Source organism: Lepidochelys olivacea (genome assembly GCF_965140295.1).
Source record: "Lepidochelys olivacea isolate rLepOli2 genome assembly, chromosome: 24".
Taxonomy (NCBI): Eukaryota; Metazoa; Chordata; order Testudines; family Cheloniidae; genus Lepidochelys; species Lepidochelys olivacea.
This window is the reverse complement of record NC_140434.1, coordinates 5,336,644-5,349,717: the sequence shown is the minus strand read 5'-3', so window position 1 is coordinate 5,349,717 and position 13,074 is coordinate 5,336,644. Positions and strand designations below refer to the sequence as shown.

General features: G+C 41.8%; 1 protein-coding gene across 2 annotated transcripts in view; it reads left to right on the top strand.

Moving 5' to 3' along the window:
• The window catches only part of SMG5 (SMG5 nonsense mediated mRNA decay factor), a 40,032-nt gene that overhangs the window by 1,306 nt on the left and 25,652 nt on the right, over positions 1 to 13,074 (top strand). Inside the window, exons 1-6 of one of the 2 annotated variants that reach the window (XM_084613252.1) lie at positions 2,519 to 2,679; positions 6,095 to 6,193; positions 7,428 to 7,551; positions 9,435 to 9,591; positions 11,464 to 11,553; positions 12,674 to 12,763. In XM_084613252.1, coding sequence (XP_084469378.1) covers positions 7,453 to 7,551; positions 9,435 to 9,591; positions 11,464 to 11,553; positions 12,674 to 12,763 — 436 coding nt within the window. In that variant the 5' untranslated portion in view covers positions 2,519 to 2,679; positions 6,095 to 6,193; positions 7,428 to 7,452. Of the gene's footprint in view, positions 1 to 2,518; positions 2,680 to 6,094; positions 6,194 to 7,427; positions 7,552 to 9,434; positions 9,592 to 11,463; positions 11,554 to 12,673; positions 12,764 to 13,074 lie in introns of those variants that run through there. The other variant, XM_084613251.1, reaches the window with a different exon arrangement.

Genomic DNA, 13,074 nt, shown 5'->3' with positions numbered 1-13,074 from the left:
TGCTGTAGGCTTCAGGTGTCAGTGAACATTATATCTAGGGAGTGGGGGTATGTCTACACTATGGGGACTATATTGTCATAGCTACAATGCTCTAGCTCTGTTGGCTTAACCCTGTAGTATAGATGCAGCTTATGCTGACAGAAGGTGTTTTTCCATCGCTGTAGGAACACCACCTCCGCAAGCGACGATAGGAAGTATTCTTCTGTTAACCTAGCTGTGTCTCCGCTGGGGGTTAGGTTGACATAGCTGTGACTCAGGCTATGGCTACGCTACACAGTTTTTAGCGACACGGCTGTACTGCTACAGCTATGCTGCTAAAAGTCATGCAGTGTAGCTGCTGTTTCTCAGCAGGAGAGAGCTCTCCTGTCGACAAAAAACTACCACCCCTCATGAACGGCAGTGGCTTTGTCGGCAGGAGAGTGCTTCTGCCAACAAAGTGCTGTTCGCACTGGCGCTTTTCGTTGGTAAGTGTTGTTTGGGGTGTGGTTGTTTTTGTTTTTAACATCCCTCAATGACAAAAGTTTTGCCGACCAAGTCCCAGTGTAGACATACCCTCAGGCGTGTGGATTTTTCACACACCTGAGGACCATAGCTACATCGACCTAAATTTTAAGTGTAGTCCAGGCATGAGAATAAGGACTCCTGGGTTCTACTTGCTGCATACCCATGACCAAGTCACTGTCCCTCTCTGCTTCAGTTTTCCCATCTGAGTAATTTTTCTTCCTTCTCCTGTAAAATTGAGATAACCACGCCTACCTTTGTAAAGCATGTTGAGATCCTTGTACAAAAGTCCAAAGTTTTGACTGGTAGGTTATTAAAAGCATTTCCCTAACTGTGTCTGTGATGGATCTTTATACAATTGCATGTTTTTTTACATTCAAGTTAAATGACGTGTTTTTCATTACACAGAGTGTAGCAAAAAGCAGTGGTTTTAGTTGCCCATGTTCTAGGATGCTCTGTCATGCAGGAGATGCCTACAGCGCCAAAATGTATTAGGGTCTTGGTATTAGCAGTCAGACTGTAAAATACTCCATTCCATACTAACATATTCTGGTGTTCAAGGCAATAGGAAGTAAGTTTTATATTTAAACTTCCAGAGTAGAATTTCACTAGACATCTAAGTGCTTGCTGTATTTTTATAGCTGAGATAACTATGTGCTTAGCCTTTAAAAATGTCTGCTTATTACAAGAGAGGCCAAATTATGTTAGCCAGAAGCTAACCCTGTAGCTTGATTTTGTTAAAGAATTTACATTTAGTAAGTCTACTAACATGGCTTGCACACTAAACAGCCTAGTGTCACATCTTGTTCCTCTGTTCAAATGTAGGATTATGTAAAATGTACAGGTAACTTGCTTTGCAGGAAGATGTACTGTACTCATCATATTCCATGTGCTAGCTGAGGACACGGGCTACGATGTGAGTTTCTAGAAACTTTTGATCCCCGTGTTGATGTGTTTCTTTGATTCATCTCTTCTTGTACATTCCAGTACAGACTTTAAACTATGCATGAATGGGCTCACCTTTGTGGCTGTAATTGTTGTCTAAGTATTATGCCTAGTGTCACATAGAGAATTTGTGACAGAGCTGGGAATTGAACTCAAGTCTCTTAAGTCCCAGGCTAGTTCTTCAACAACAAAACCATCCTTCCTTCAGTGCAGAGATTCCTGTGTGAGATTGAGGAATATGCTGTAGGCAGAGGTGGGCAAGCTTTCCCATTTGGCTCTTCCAGTATGTATAATTCCTGAGCTAGTCCAGTCCTGGGTCTCTCCTAAAAATCTGTCCATTGGGTTAAATTATGTGTGTGTTAACAGTATGTGGTTTAATTTGAGACCACCAAACTTGTTTCACTTGAATCCCAAGTCAGAATTGCCTCCAAGTAACCACTAGCCATTCAGCTCTGCATTAACCTTGTGTAGTCTACAATTTTAGATTGTACTGCATTATATTATTTTGTACTGATACAAGCTGGAATAAGACAATGGCTGCAGTTCCCTTTGTGGACACATCTCATTCCCACAAGGCTACCCCGATCAGTAATGTTTTAAATAAATAAGATGTGCCATCCTGCCCAATTCCAAAATGTTAATGGCAAGGAAAGAAAATGTTAGCTCAGTTTCTCCTCTAGACAAAGAGGACTCATCATTGGATTGTTTCCATGTAGCTTGGCATGAGATGCCCTGTTTGGTTCTTTTTACAGACTGGCATCTGATCTGCTTCCTCTGTGATTCTGATCTGCTGGCTGAAAGCAGGGATTAAACCCAGCAGGTGTTAAAATATGTAGTGAGGCATGACATCAGTTTGTTAACTCCAAAACGTAACTCAGCCCCTGGTGTTAGTCAGATTAGGACATGAGCAGACTGAGTTATGTTCTGATCAGTGTGTTGTGTATATCTTGTAGAAAACAAATCTTGCTCTCTTTTTTGGCTTTTAGGTTGCAGATACAATGTTAGTTGGTTTGTCCATAGAAACACAGAAAACAACTGGAAGGACCAGTGTCCACTAGTGCCCATCCACTGCAATTTCAGGAAGTTGATCATGTGGGATACACCCTAATGGATGATTCCCAGCCCTATGCTCTAGAGGAAGGCAAAAATACCCAGAAGTTCCCAACTAAGTACTCCCTGGAGCAAAACCTTTCCTGACTTCAAATTTGGCAAGTCGGTTCAACTCTGGTGCATGTGAGCAAGATTCATTACTTAACCATTTGATCCCATTTTTACCCAGCAATACTGTTGATATCCAAATAACAATCTGTTTGGTTTTCTTGACTCTCAGTAAGGGCAATACTGCCAGGTGCTCTGGCAAATTGTCTCCTCAGTCTGTTTAGTCTAACTTCATGTGTACATGCAGTGTCCATGTGTGTTGATGTTGTTGCTTAGTTAAGTAGATCCTTACACAAGACTTTGTGATCCCCTTTCAGGTACATATACAAGAATACAATTCTGTCCTGGCCTATGAGCTCCATTGAGCTGTCAGCAATGAAATAATCAGAGTTGTGTGTCCATGTGAGAGATCCATAAAGCAGTTTGAGTTTAATAAATGGCAGGACAAATGGGTCAGTGTTTGATCATCAAATACAGTTAATTTACACTTCTTTTAAAAGAAGACTCGTGCTTGCATCACACTGCATCACAAGTTAACATCCCATTTTCAGGGTCTGTTCAGCTGCTTATAAACAGGTGTTCACTGCTACTCCGTTTCTGACCCTTGTAGTCTGAGTGACATCATTTTCACTTTTGAGAAGTGTCGTTGTGACTGAGCGAGGCTGGACTGGAGGCAGTACAATTTTTTCATATTTGACTAGTACGCCACGAAAAGATGTGGCTTTTTAAACAATAGCTTTGACAGAAGTAAAGAGTACATATTTTGGCCCATTCTTGGAAGGAAAGGAGTCTTTCAAAGGCTTCCGTCTTCACTATGGGTGGGGGAAAATGAATCAGAAGTTCTGAGTTCTTCTGGAAATGCTAGTGAATGAAACAGAGAAGTGAGCTCTGTTTGATCAAATTAATCTTTGATCCTCCTGTAGTGCTTTGGTAGCAAAGTCTATAGTGAGGTGTAAATGGTAGGACAAAAACTGTAGGATGACAGTTACACAATATCTTCATAGTTATTAAGTTTTATCCATCTAGCTTACTACCTGTGGTCAAAGCAGGGGACCTAGAACTAAAACTCATGGCTTCTGTTTCTGACTCTGCCACTGACTTGCTTGATGTTTGGTGAATTGCGTAGCTTCTGTGCCTCTCTTTCTCCACCGGCAAATGTGTATGTTGCCTGCCTACCTCACAGGGCTATTCTGAGGTTGGATTGGAGTTTGTAAAGCGCTTTGAGGTCTTTGGGTGGAAGGTGGTGGAGTATTCATAATATACTCTTTAGTATGTGATTCTCAGCCATGAAGAAATACAAGACAAGATAGACTATTAAGAAGAAAGTGTTACGTTAAGGGAACTATTTTTTTTTGTACGTTAGCTATGTTTTCATCTCCCAATCCATTACTTTACAAACAATGACCCTGTTTAGGGACAGGTTTCAGAGTAACAGCCATGTTAGTCTGTATTCGCAAAAAGAAAAGGAGTACTTGTGGCACCTTAGAGACTAACCAATTTATTTGAGCATGAGCTTTCGTGAGCTATAGCTCACTTCATCGGTGGGAGGAGGTATTGTTTCATATTCTCTGTGTGTATATAAAGTCTGCTGCAGTTTCCACGGTATGCATCCGATGAAGTGAGCTGTAGCTCACGAAAGCTCATGCTCAAATAAATTGGTTAGTCTCTAAGGTGCCACAAGTACTCCTTTTCTGTTTAGGGACAGAATCATTTCAGTCTCTGTTTCCCTCCCTCCCCCTTTCTTTTGGGGTTTCATGTGAGGTGGAGATTTTTGTCTTTCTGGAATCCTGAAATTTTTTTTGCGAGATTACTTTTCAGCCTGTGCATTTGTAAAGGAGACTTGATTTGCTAGGAAGGAGCAGCATGTGAAACTATCCGTTGCCTTGTACTGACTTCTGTAGTTTTCAAGGAAACAGTTGTTAGATTCTAATGGGTAGGCTGAAATTACCTTTGCATGTTCTTGCTTGCAGATGCCTATGTGCAAGTCCCTTACACAAACTGTCTGGTGTCCATCTGTGCATATTTCTGAAGAGAAGGTCAGGGAAGTTTCAGTGGGGTGATTTGCTTTGTGCTAGTGATGGGGATTTTTTGTGGGGGAGGTTGGTGGCAGCAGAAGTGGCTAATGTTCTGCTTTGTGTAGCCCATATTTGGTCTGTCTTATACCTTATTTACAGTACAGTTTCTCTATCTTCAACTTCTTGTTGGAAGAAAAATCGCTCAGTTCAGCAATGGAAATGTTAAAGTGTGTTCAGAGTGGATGAGCAAAGACAAGTAAAGAGGAATCTGGATGGGAAAGAGTAAGTTCCTATATGGTTGATAGCCTGCAGATTGTTGGCAGAATGGAGGAAAGGGGAGTTGGGAGCTGTATTTTAAAGAGAGGATGTGACGAATGAGTGAAATGCAGAGAGGTGGGTAGGCTGTTTACCATAGCTGATCCAGTGGCCGCCAAGTTATAGGGTTGACAGAAGCAGAGGTTAAAAAGAAGGCCCTAAATAATGGAGTGAATTTGACTTGGTCATTGCTACATTTTGTTTTCTTGAACTCCTTTATTAGGTATCAGTCAATGTGCTTTCTGCCTGTACTAGTGTTTGCTGTGGATACTTAGAAGATTCTCGGTTTTGATTATGGTGCAGTTGGATGGAATCAATTTGGCCAGTCAGCTTAGTTCATATCTTCGAATCGGCACATACTTTGTATTTTACACACATTTGCATTCTTCTCCAGGAGACCCAGGAGTTTCAAGCAGTGACTCATGAATGCAGTTTTTGGACTGATGGTACACTTGATGTTGCCTGCTCAATGTTGCAGCTGGCTTTGGAGAAAACATTTTGTTTTTAATTCAGGTGTTTTAAACTGTTCTGCCAGAAGCATGATGATACTTGGCTCTTATGGAGCACATTTCTTCCAAGGATCTCAAAGTTCTTTGCACTTATTAATTAATGAATCACTACAACAATGATGGGGAAGGTGACGCACAATGAAGGTGAAGAAGTGACTTGTCCAAGGTCATGCAGCAAGTCAACAAAAGAACAGGAACAGGAAATACAGGACTGTTGATCCTTAGCCCCCTCCTGTAATCACTGAAAACCAATCCATTTTGACTTTTTTTTTTTTTTAACTGCAGAGGTTAAAAGTTCACACTAATGTATCAATAGAAGTCTGTCTCATTTAAGTCTGCCAGTGCAAAAATACTTTATATTTGACTCATCAGGTAGTGGTACCCAGTAGCTAAGCAGATGAATTCTAGCATATACTTTATTGGTTACATCAAACCTTTTTTTTTCTCCGTAATTTGTTAAGGATAATAGAACTGTTCAAAAATAGTAGATCAGTTGGTGTGATGTGGGATGGTACAGTTCGTTAATGATCATGTTAAATAGGCCAGGCTTCTTCGCTGGCTGAAGCTATCATGGGTAGATCCTGGATCTCATAGAAGGCCCTCACATGTGAATTGTTATCCTGAAGCTCTTCTTTCTGTATTGTCTGGCAGAGCGGTGGTGGAGGCAGTTCATAGACTGGATCTCATTCTCGGTAACAAGGCAGCTTATCAAGAAGTGTTCAAGCCAGAGAACATCAGCTTGAGGAACAAGTAAGTTGGGCAGATGCTGTATTTTAATTTTTGGTAGGAGAAATCTAATGTGCTAAGTTACACATGGCTTTGTTTCAGCAGTTTCACAGGGAACTGAGTTTGTAGTGCACCTGTCAAGCAAAGTACCCCTAGCTCTTTGCGTGTTCTTTTTGTACAGCGCCTAACGCAACGTTGTCCTGGTTCATGACTGGGGCTCCGGCAAAACAGATAAGTCTTTTCCACTGTGGTTAATGATGATCTGTTTTTATAATTTTATAATTGTAATACCTTTTAAAATACCTGTGTATTGAAGGAATTTCATACATATATAGTGAAGCCTGTCTTCATTTTCCAGGAAAAAATAAAAAATAAGTAAAATAAACTTCTTGCCTAGTAGAGAGGATTCTTTATCATGGTTGAAAAATTTTTTACTGGAAGTCATACAGGGATAATTAAAAGTGATTGCTTATTGGGGGTGGTGCTTAGTGCAGGTTTCATTCTATATAAATGCTACTCTGACAGCATTTTTAGTTCCCTTGCTGTGGAAATTTATTATGTGGCTTGCTTTAGTGTTTACTTCTCTGTAAAAGTGTCTTGCAGGTTAGACGCTGATAAATAGCTGGTAAGAGTGCTAGGCTAATTGTACGTGTTCATTCACTCCCTCATTTGCATAATTATTATATCTGATTTTAGCCTGTAAGCTTCTTGTGCAGCTCTGAACACATCACTGCTGAAAAATAAAGTATATTTATGTCCCTCTTCCACTCTCAAAAGACTTGCAAGGCAGAAGAGTCTGCCACAACATGCAGGGCTTGTGGGGTGGCTGGAGGGAGAGAGCTTGGGAAATTCTTGACTCTCTGGTCTTGATGTGGTGTGTGTATGTTGGAGGTGGGGGGTGGGCTGCCCCATGAATTGGCAGACCACAAGCAGTCTTATTACTTGTGCAGAAGAGTGGCTCCCTGCTTACAGATGAGGAGTGATACGTACAGCTCCCTCAAGAGACTGACAACCCTGCTCCATGCATCAGCCAGACTGGTCTTGAGCAGAGTGGGTGACTGGTCACCGCTCTCCCTTGGGGCTGGGCATGTTGCTGTCAATCTGGATTGTGAGTAACCCAGAGTGCATGACCACTAGGTGGCCACGCTTCCCCTTTAATGACATTCAGGCTTTCCTTTGTCCCTAACGCATGTAGTTTTGGTTATGTAAGTGGCTACTGCAGCTAATGGAATGGTAAACTTTCTGCTCTGTGTCTCAGGTTGCGAGAGTTGTGTGTGAAGCTGATGTTCTTGCACCCGGTGGATTATGGGAGAAAAGCAGAGGAACTGCTGTGGAGAAAGGTTTACTATGAAGTTATCCAGCTCATTAAAACGAATAAAAAGGCAGGTATCTGTGCCTCTGAGCCAGAAATTCTTGTGCTGTGTGACATGTAAATGGCTTAATTTATTTGGAAACAGCGTCCGAGCACAAGACTGGGAGCCAGAAGCTCCTGAATCCTAATCTTAGCTCTTTCATAGACTTCCTTTCTGACCGTGGGCAAATCATTCTGGCCTTGGCGGTGCAGGTGCAGAGAGCCTCTCCGAATTAGGTTGCTTTCCGTTTCCCCATTTCCAAAATAGGAATAATATCTCCATGTGAAGCTGCTGTTGGAATCAATTCATGTGAAGATCCAGAAAAGTGCTAATTAGTTTCATGCTAGAGAGAATCTAGAAAGTCAAATTACTTTTATTATATAGTGCTACACACATTATCCTGGTGATCTTATCAGACAACTGTCAAATGAACATCATTCTAATTGGAATACCGTACTGGTCTTATCTAAATTTGGTTCTGCTTTACAGTGAACTGAGGTCTCCTGGTGCCTTCCATCTGAGGATCTCAAAAGTTCTTTACAAATACTGTGTCAATGAATATGGCCATAGGACCTCCAAGGTGGAGGGAAGTATTGCAAACAAGTGCTCAGATATCACAGTTCAGATCACAAGGGGTATGCTTATCACCTTTATTTTTTTTAAAAAAGGCCAGGAAAGCGAGGTGTAGAGGTGTTGTGACTTGCCCAGGTTATTGCAGCGAGTCTGTGGCAGTGCCGGGAATAAAATCCAGATTTCCTGACTCTCAGCTCTGTGTGTTGGCTTCAAGATTATCTTTGCCATCTAGTGAAACTCCACTGGTGGTGCCATAGAGTGAACGTCCTGGTTTGTTTCAGGGCCTCGCTATGTACAGATAGCAATTAAAGTGAGTGAAAATATCCTGAAAAAATGAATTCACTTTGAGGTGGGGGGGTGTAAATATGTGTGCGTTATCCTATTAGAGGCACAAGTCCTTCAGTCCTGCTGTCCCACAATAGTAAATCAGATGAACCGAGGAGGGAAGAAAGATTGACGCTGCTGATCTTTAGGTGGGATGCTTGTGAGAGTGTGTCTGCACTACCAAAGAAAAAAAAAGTGTTTGTAACTCAGGTTAAAATAGCAGTGAAGATGTGGCAACTCTGCTTTTAGTTTGGTTTAGCTGCTTGAGTGCAACTCCATGGGCTTCAACTCAGGCTGCTAACCTGAGTTACAAACTGATTTGCTGTCTTCACTGCTATTTTAACCCAAGTTAAGAGCACACCTTTTCTTGCGGTATGGACCTGCTCTTAGAGGTAGAATCATCTTGGCCTGTTGAGTGTGGCTGATCAGGGAAGGTTTGAATTAGTACTGCTGGAAACAAGGTTATTTTGCATTACCAGAAACCTATCTTTGGTAGTCGTTAAATACACCTGAGAGTGTTGGTGCCTAAATGAAGAATGATGATGTAATCAGTGCAGTCGGGTAATTCATAAAGGTTAGAGATCTGAAACCTCTCTTAGATATAGTTTGTTTCCCCCCAGCCAACAAATGATTTTTCTTGTGAGCATTTGGTTTACTCTCTTTCCAAGCTAATGGATCTTTCACCATTTCCCTTGGGAGAATAAAATGGAAATAGGAAACGTTTCCTGATTCTCAGCTTGTGTTTTAATTTCTTAATAGTCTATTATTCCTAGTTATATCTCTGTACAGTATCTAACTAATTTCTCCTTTCTTGATGTTTACACCTGTCAAATACTAGATATCAACAATACTGGTTAGGTTATTGAGCAGGAAGGTGGAGTGAATTGAGGGAGGATGGCAAAAGATGAGTTACCAGCTACCTCTGTTTAACCAAGTGCAACTCATGTTGTCTGCCGGATTCTTACTGGACTGCATTAACAGGCTCTCACCTGGCTGCCTATTTTTGTTTTCTACAGCACATTCACAGCCGCAGCACCCTGGAGTGTGCATACCGGACTCACCTAATCGCTGGCATAGGGTTTTACCAACACCTTCTTCTCTACATTCAGTCTCACTATCAACTGGAGCTGCAGTGCTGTATTGACTGGACTCACGTAACAGACCCACTGATAGGTCAGTGCCTGATGTGTATTTGCTCTTGGCTGATGCAAGAGTCATAAGCAGATGGCTTCCCCTTGCAAATACTTGTTTCAGTTTCAAAATGCAGAGGATTATCCTTTTCTCATTAGCTTGTTACCTGTTCAAAACACAGGCTGCTCAGCTTTTATTTTCAAGTTAAAACTTTTGGTAATGAAACAAGAGGGGTGGAAAATATTCTTTATTGCAGTCAAACTTCTCTTAGAAAATCCTCTAGCAAGTGTTAATGTTCAGTATGGCAGATTTTACAGCCCAATTTTGAAAAAGCACTTACCTCTGGCTATAAAGAGTGAGCAAAATTGTGTTGCACTCTTGTTATCTTCCCTCTGTGTTACATTTGTGTGCTTTATCCCGCATGTGTGTACTAAAACCCTTGATGCTGCAATTGAATCTAGGCAAACCTCTGCACTTCTCTGACTTCAGGGGTCTATCCACGTGGTTCCAATTGCAGAAATGGAGCTGAAACTTAAGCTGATTTTTTTTGTATAATAATTGTTGTTGTTGTTATCATCATCATCATTATTATTTATATGAGAAAGGAGAATAATGAAACATTGAAAAGGACTTAAGTGGAGAAAAGAGAGAATTTGGAGTTCGAGATATCCATCTGTATCTAGCAATGGACTATTTAACTTGTTTGTGTTCAGTTCTTAGCTGGTGGAAGATGATTGTATTGCAGTTGGCTTTGAAACATCAGTTTAAAAGGCAGAAGTCCTTAGCAACTGTTGCTATAAGAAACATTTTCATGGAACTGCAGGGCTAATGAATCCTATTTTAAATTGTGGCTGGATTTGTAATCGTTGATAGGTGACTGCATTTGCACAAGTCCTGTCCTCTAAGTTGCTGCAGACACTTGCAATTAAAATACAATGAAAATTAAACACTGCAGCATCATTAAAAATGGTGGATGGGGAAGAGTCGTGCTGAAGGGCAGACAACTAAAAATGGGGGAAGTGGGAGGAGGCTAATGGCAAGGTGGCATAAATGGGGATGACAGAGGTACATGGCAAAACATTTTATAGGTTCACCATCAGCTATAGGCACAACTTTGAAGTCAGCGTATTGGTAAAATATCACGTATGCAATGCCTGTAATAATCAGAACATATTCCTCACTGGTCACTGGCTGGTGAGAAGGTGCTGATGGAAGATTGTTTCAAAAACATCTGTCCTGGTGGGACATGTCCCACCAGTGACAAACACCTCCAGGAGTTAAGATGACTTATGCTTGATTGTTGTAGTTAGCTTTAGATCAGCTGATTGGACCCCTCTTTTGTTGCTCCTGCCACTTCCCAATGACTGAGTTCTTTTCTGGAGGCTTTTCTCCCTGTAAGACTGCTGATGGCTGTAGCTACAGGAATATGTTTTGTTCTTTATCCCTTTCACCCATTTTATTTCTCTTCCTCCCCTGTTGTCTGTCATCTCATCTTCTCGCCTCCTTTTTCTCCCTGTTATTTTAACAGTCTCGCCAAGCTTATCCAGTGCTGAATGCACACCACATTTCTAGTGGCTTGGTGGTGAAAGGTCTGGCCCTGGCTTCAGGACAAATGAGTGAGGTAGCACTGTTAGTGATCGCTGTGGAACAGTGCATTATACAGCCCTCAGAAGAAGTGAGGTGGCTTTAGAAAAAAAGGATATGTTGTCTGCATGAGTCTTATACAGCCTGAAACAAACCTGCGTTGATCTGTAATACAACACAGACAAAGGCCCGCACTCCGGTCTCAGTGTGTGATCTCTTATGCTTATGCACTTAACCGTCATGTATCTCATGAAGAAATATAGGCTGCTGCTGTCTCTTTCCAGCGGTCTTCACCCACGGGCGTGTTGTGATTTGGTATTTCTCATGTAGGCTGCAAGAAACCTGTGTCTGCATCGGGGAAAGAAATGGAGTGGGCACAGATGGCGTGTCACAGATGTCTGGTTTATCTGGGAGATTTAGGTAAGAGCAGTGTTTTCTTGCACGGGGACCTTTAAAATATAAAAGCTGTTGCATGCATAGCACGGATACCATGATCATTAGTCACCAGTGATAATTCCTTGCAGACACTGGTTTGTCTTAGGCCTGTTGTACATTTAGAATTTAGATTGACACAGTTGCATTGCTCTGGAGCAGGGGGAGGGGGAGAATCCACAATTCCGAGTGCCATATCTGTGCTGACCTAACCCCGCTGGATGGAAAATTCTTCCATCAGCCTAGCTACTGTTGCTCGGGGGGTGGTTTTTCTATAGTGATGGAAAAGACCATTCTATCACTGTAGGCTGCTCCTGCAGTAGAGGATTGTTTGGTAGAGCTACGGCACCGTCGACAGTATAGACAAGCCCTTACACACATTTGTCACTAACAGATTTGAAGTGAAACCCCCTCAGCTAACAGATCTGTTACAGAATGTGGGGGTCCTGTCTGAGTGCCGCAGACATGGAGTACGCTATTTACTTAGACATTTAACAAGTGTTCTGGGTCTGAATCCGTTTCTGTATAAGAACATAGGGTCTGACTTTCATTTGCACTGCTCTGGCACTGTAAAGAAGTCCTTAAAGTGGGCATAACTTACCAAGTACACGCTAAGACCCTCTGAGCGAGCCTGAGTGGTGCAAGGAGGCCTGAGTGTAAATGAGAATTTGGCCCAACCTGTAGAATTCTAAACTGAATCCAGTGCAGGACGATAATGACAAAGCTGTGGCCTTTCAATAGTTAGTACAAAACATGTACATGGGTTGGTCCATTCGGTAGAGGACTTGTCTGTACCTCACAGTCACGATCACAAGAAGTGAGTGTGTGACATGATTTAACTTCTTGCTTGAGTATCTATGTGTGCGTGTGAAGGAATGAAAATACATGTGAATGTGCACGAATAACTTAGAGAGACAGGGTGGGTGAGGTAATATCTTTTATTGGACCAACTTCTCTTGGCAAGAGAGACAAGCTTTTGAGCAACACAGAGCTCTTCTTCAGGTCTGGGAAAGGTACTCCAAGCATCACAGCTAAACACAATGTTGTTCCCTTTATGCACTGGGCAATACCAGGGCTCAGCCTGTGCATGATGTGTCTGTCTTTTCAGCTCGCTATCAGAATGAGTTGGCAGGTGTGGACACTGAACTGTTGGCTGAGAGGTTTTACTATCAAGCCCTTTCTGTTGCACCACAAATTGGTAAGTGAATTGCCATGAATTTTGGGGCCTTCCAGAACAATAACGTGGCTCACATAACCTAAACCTCTTGTGAAAATGACTGGAAGAAAACACTATTGTAGCAATTGCTCTGCTTTGGGTTACCCTTACGTTTCTTACTTTTGAGAGATTTGTTTTATTATCCAGTTACAATAATTCCCCTTTGAGACTCTCTCTTGCTGGCAAACCAAGGAGAGGAGAGCATCTCTGCTTTAATTCCCAGGATGACTTTGATTTATCAGGTAACTTCATCCTTATTCTCTAGCTGCATCATGCATAAAAGTTCAAATTTA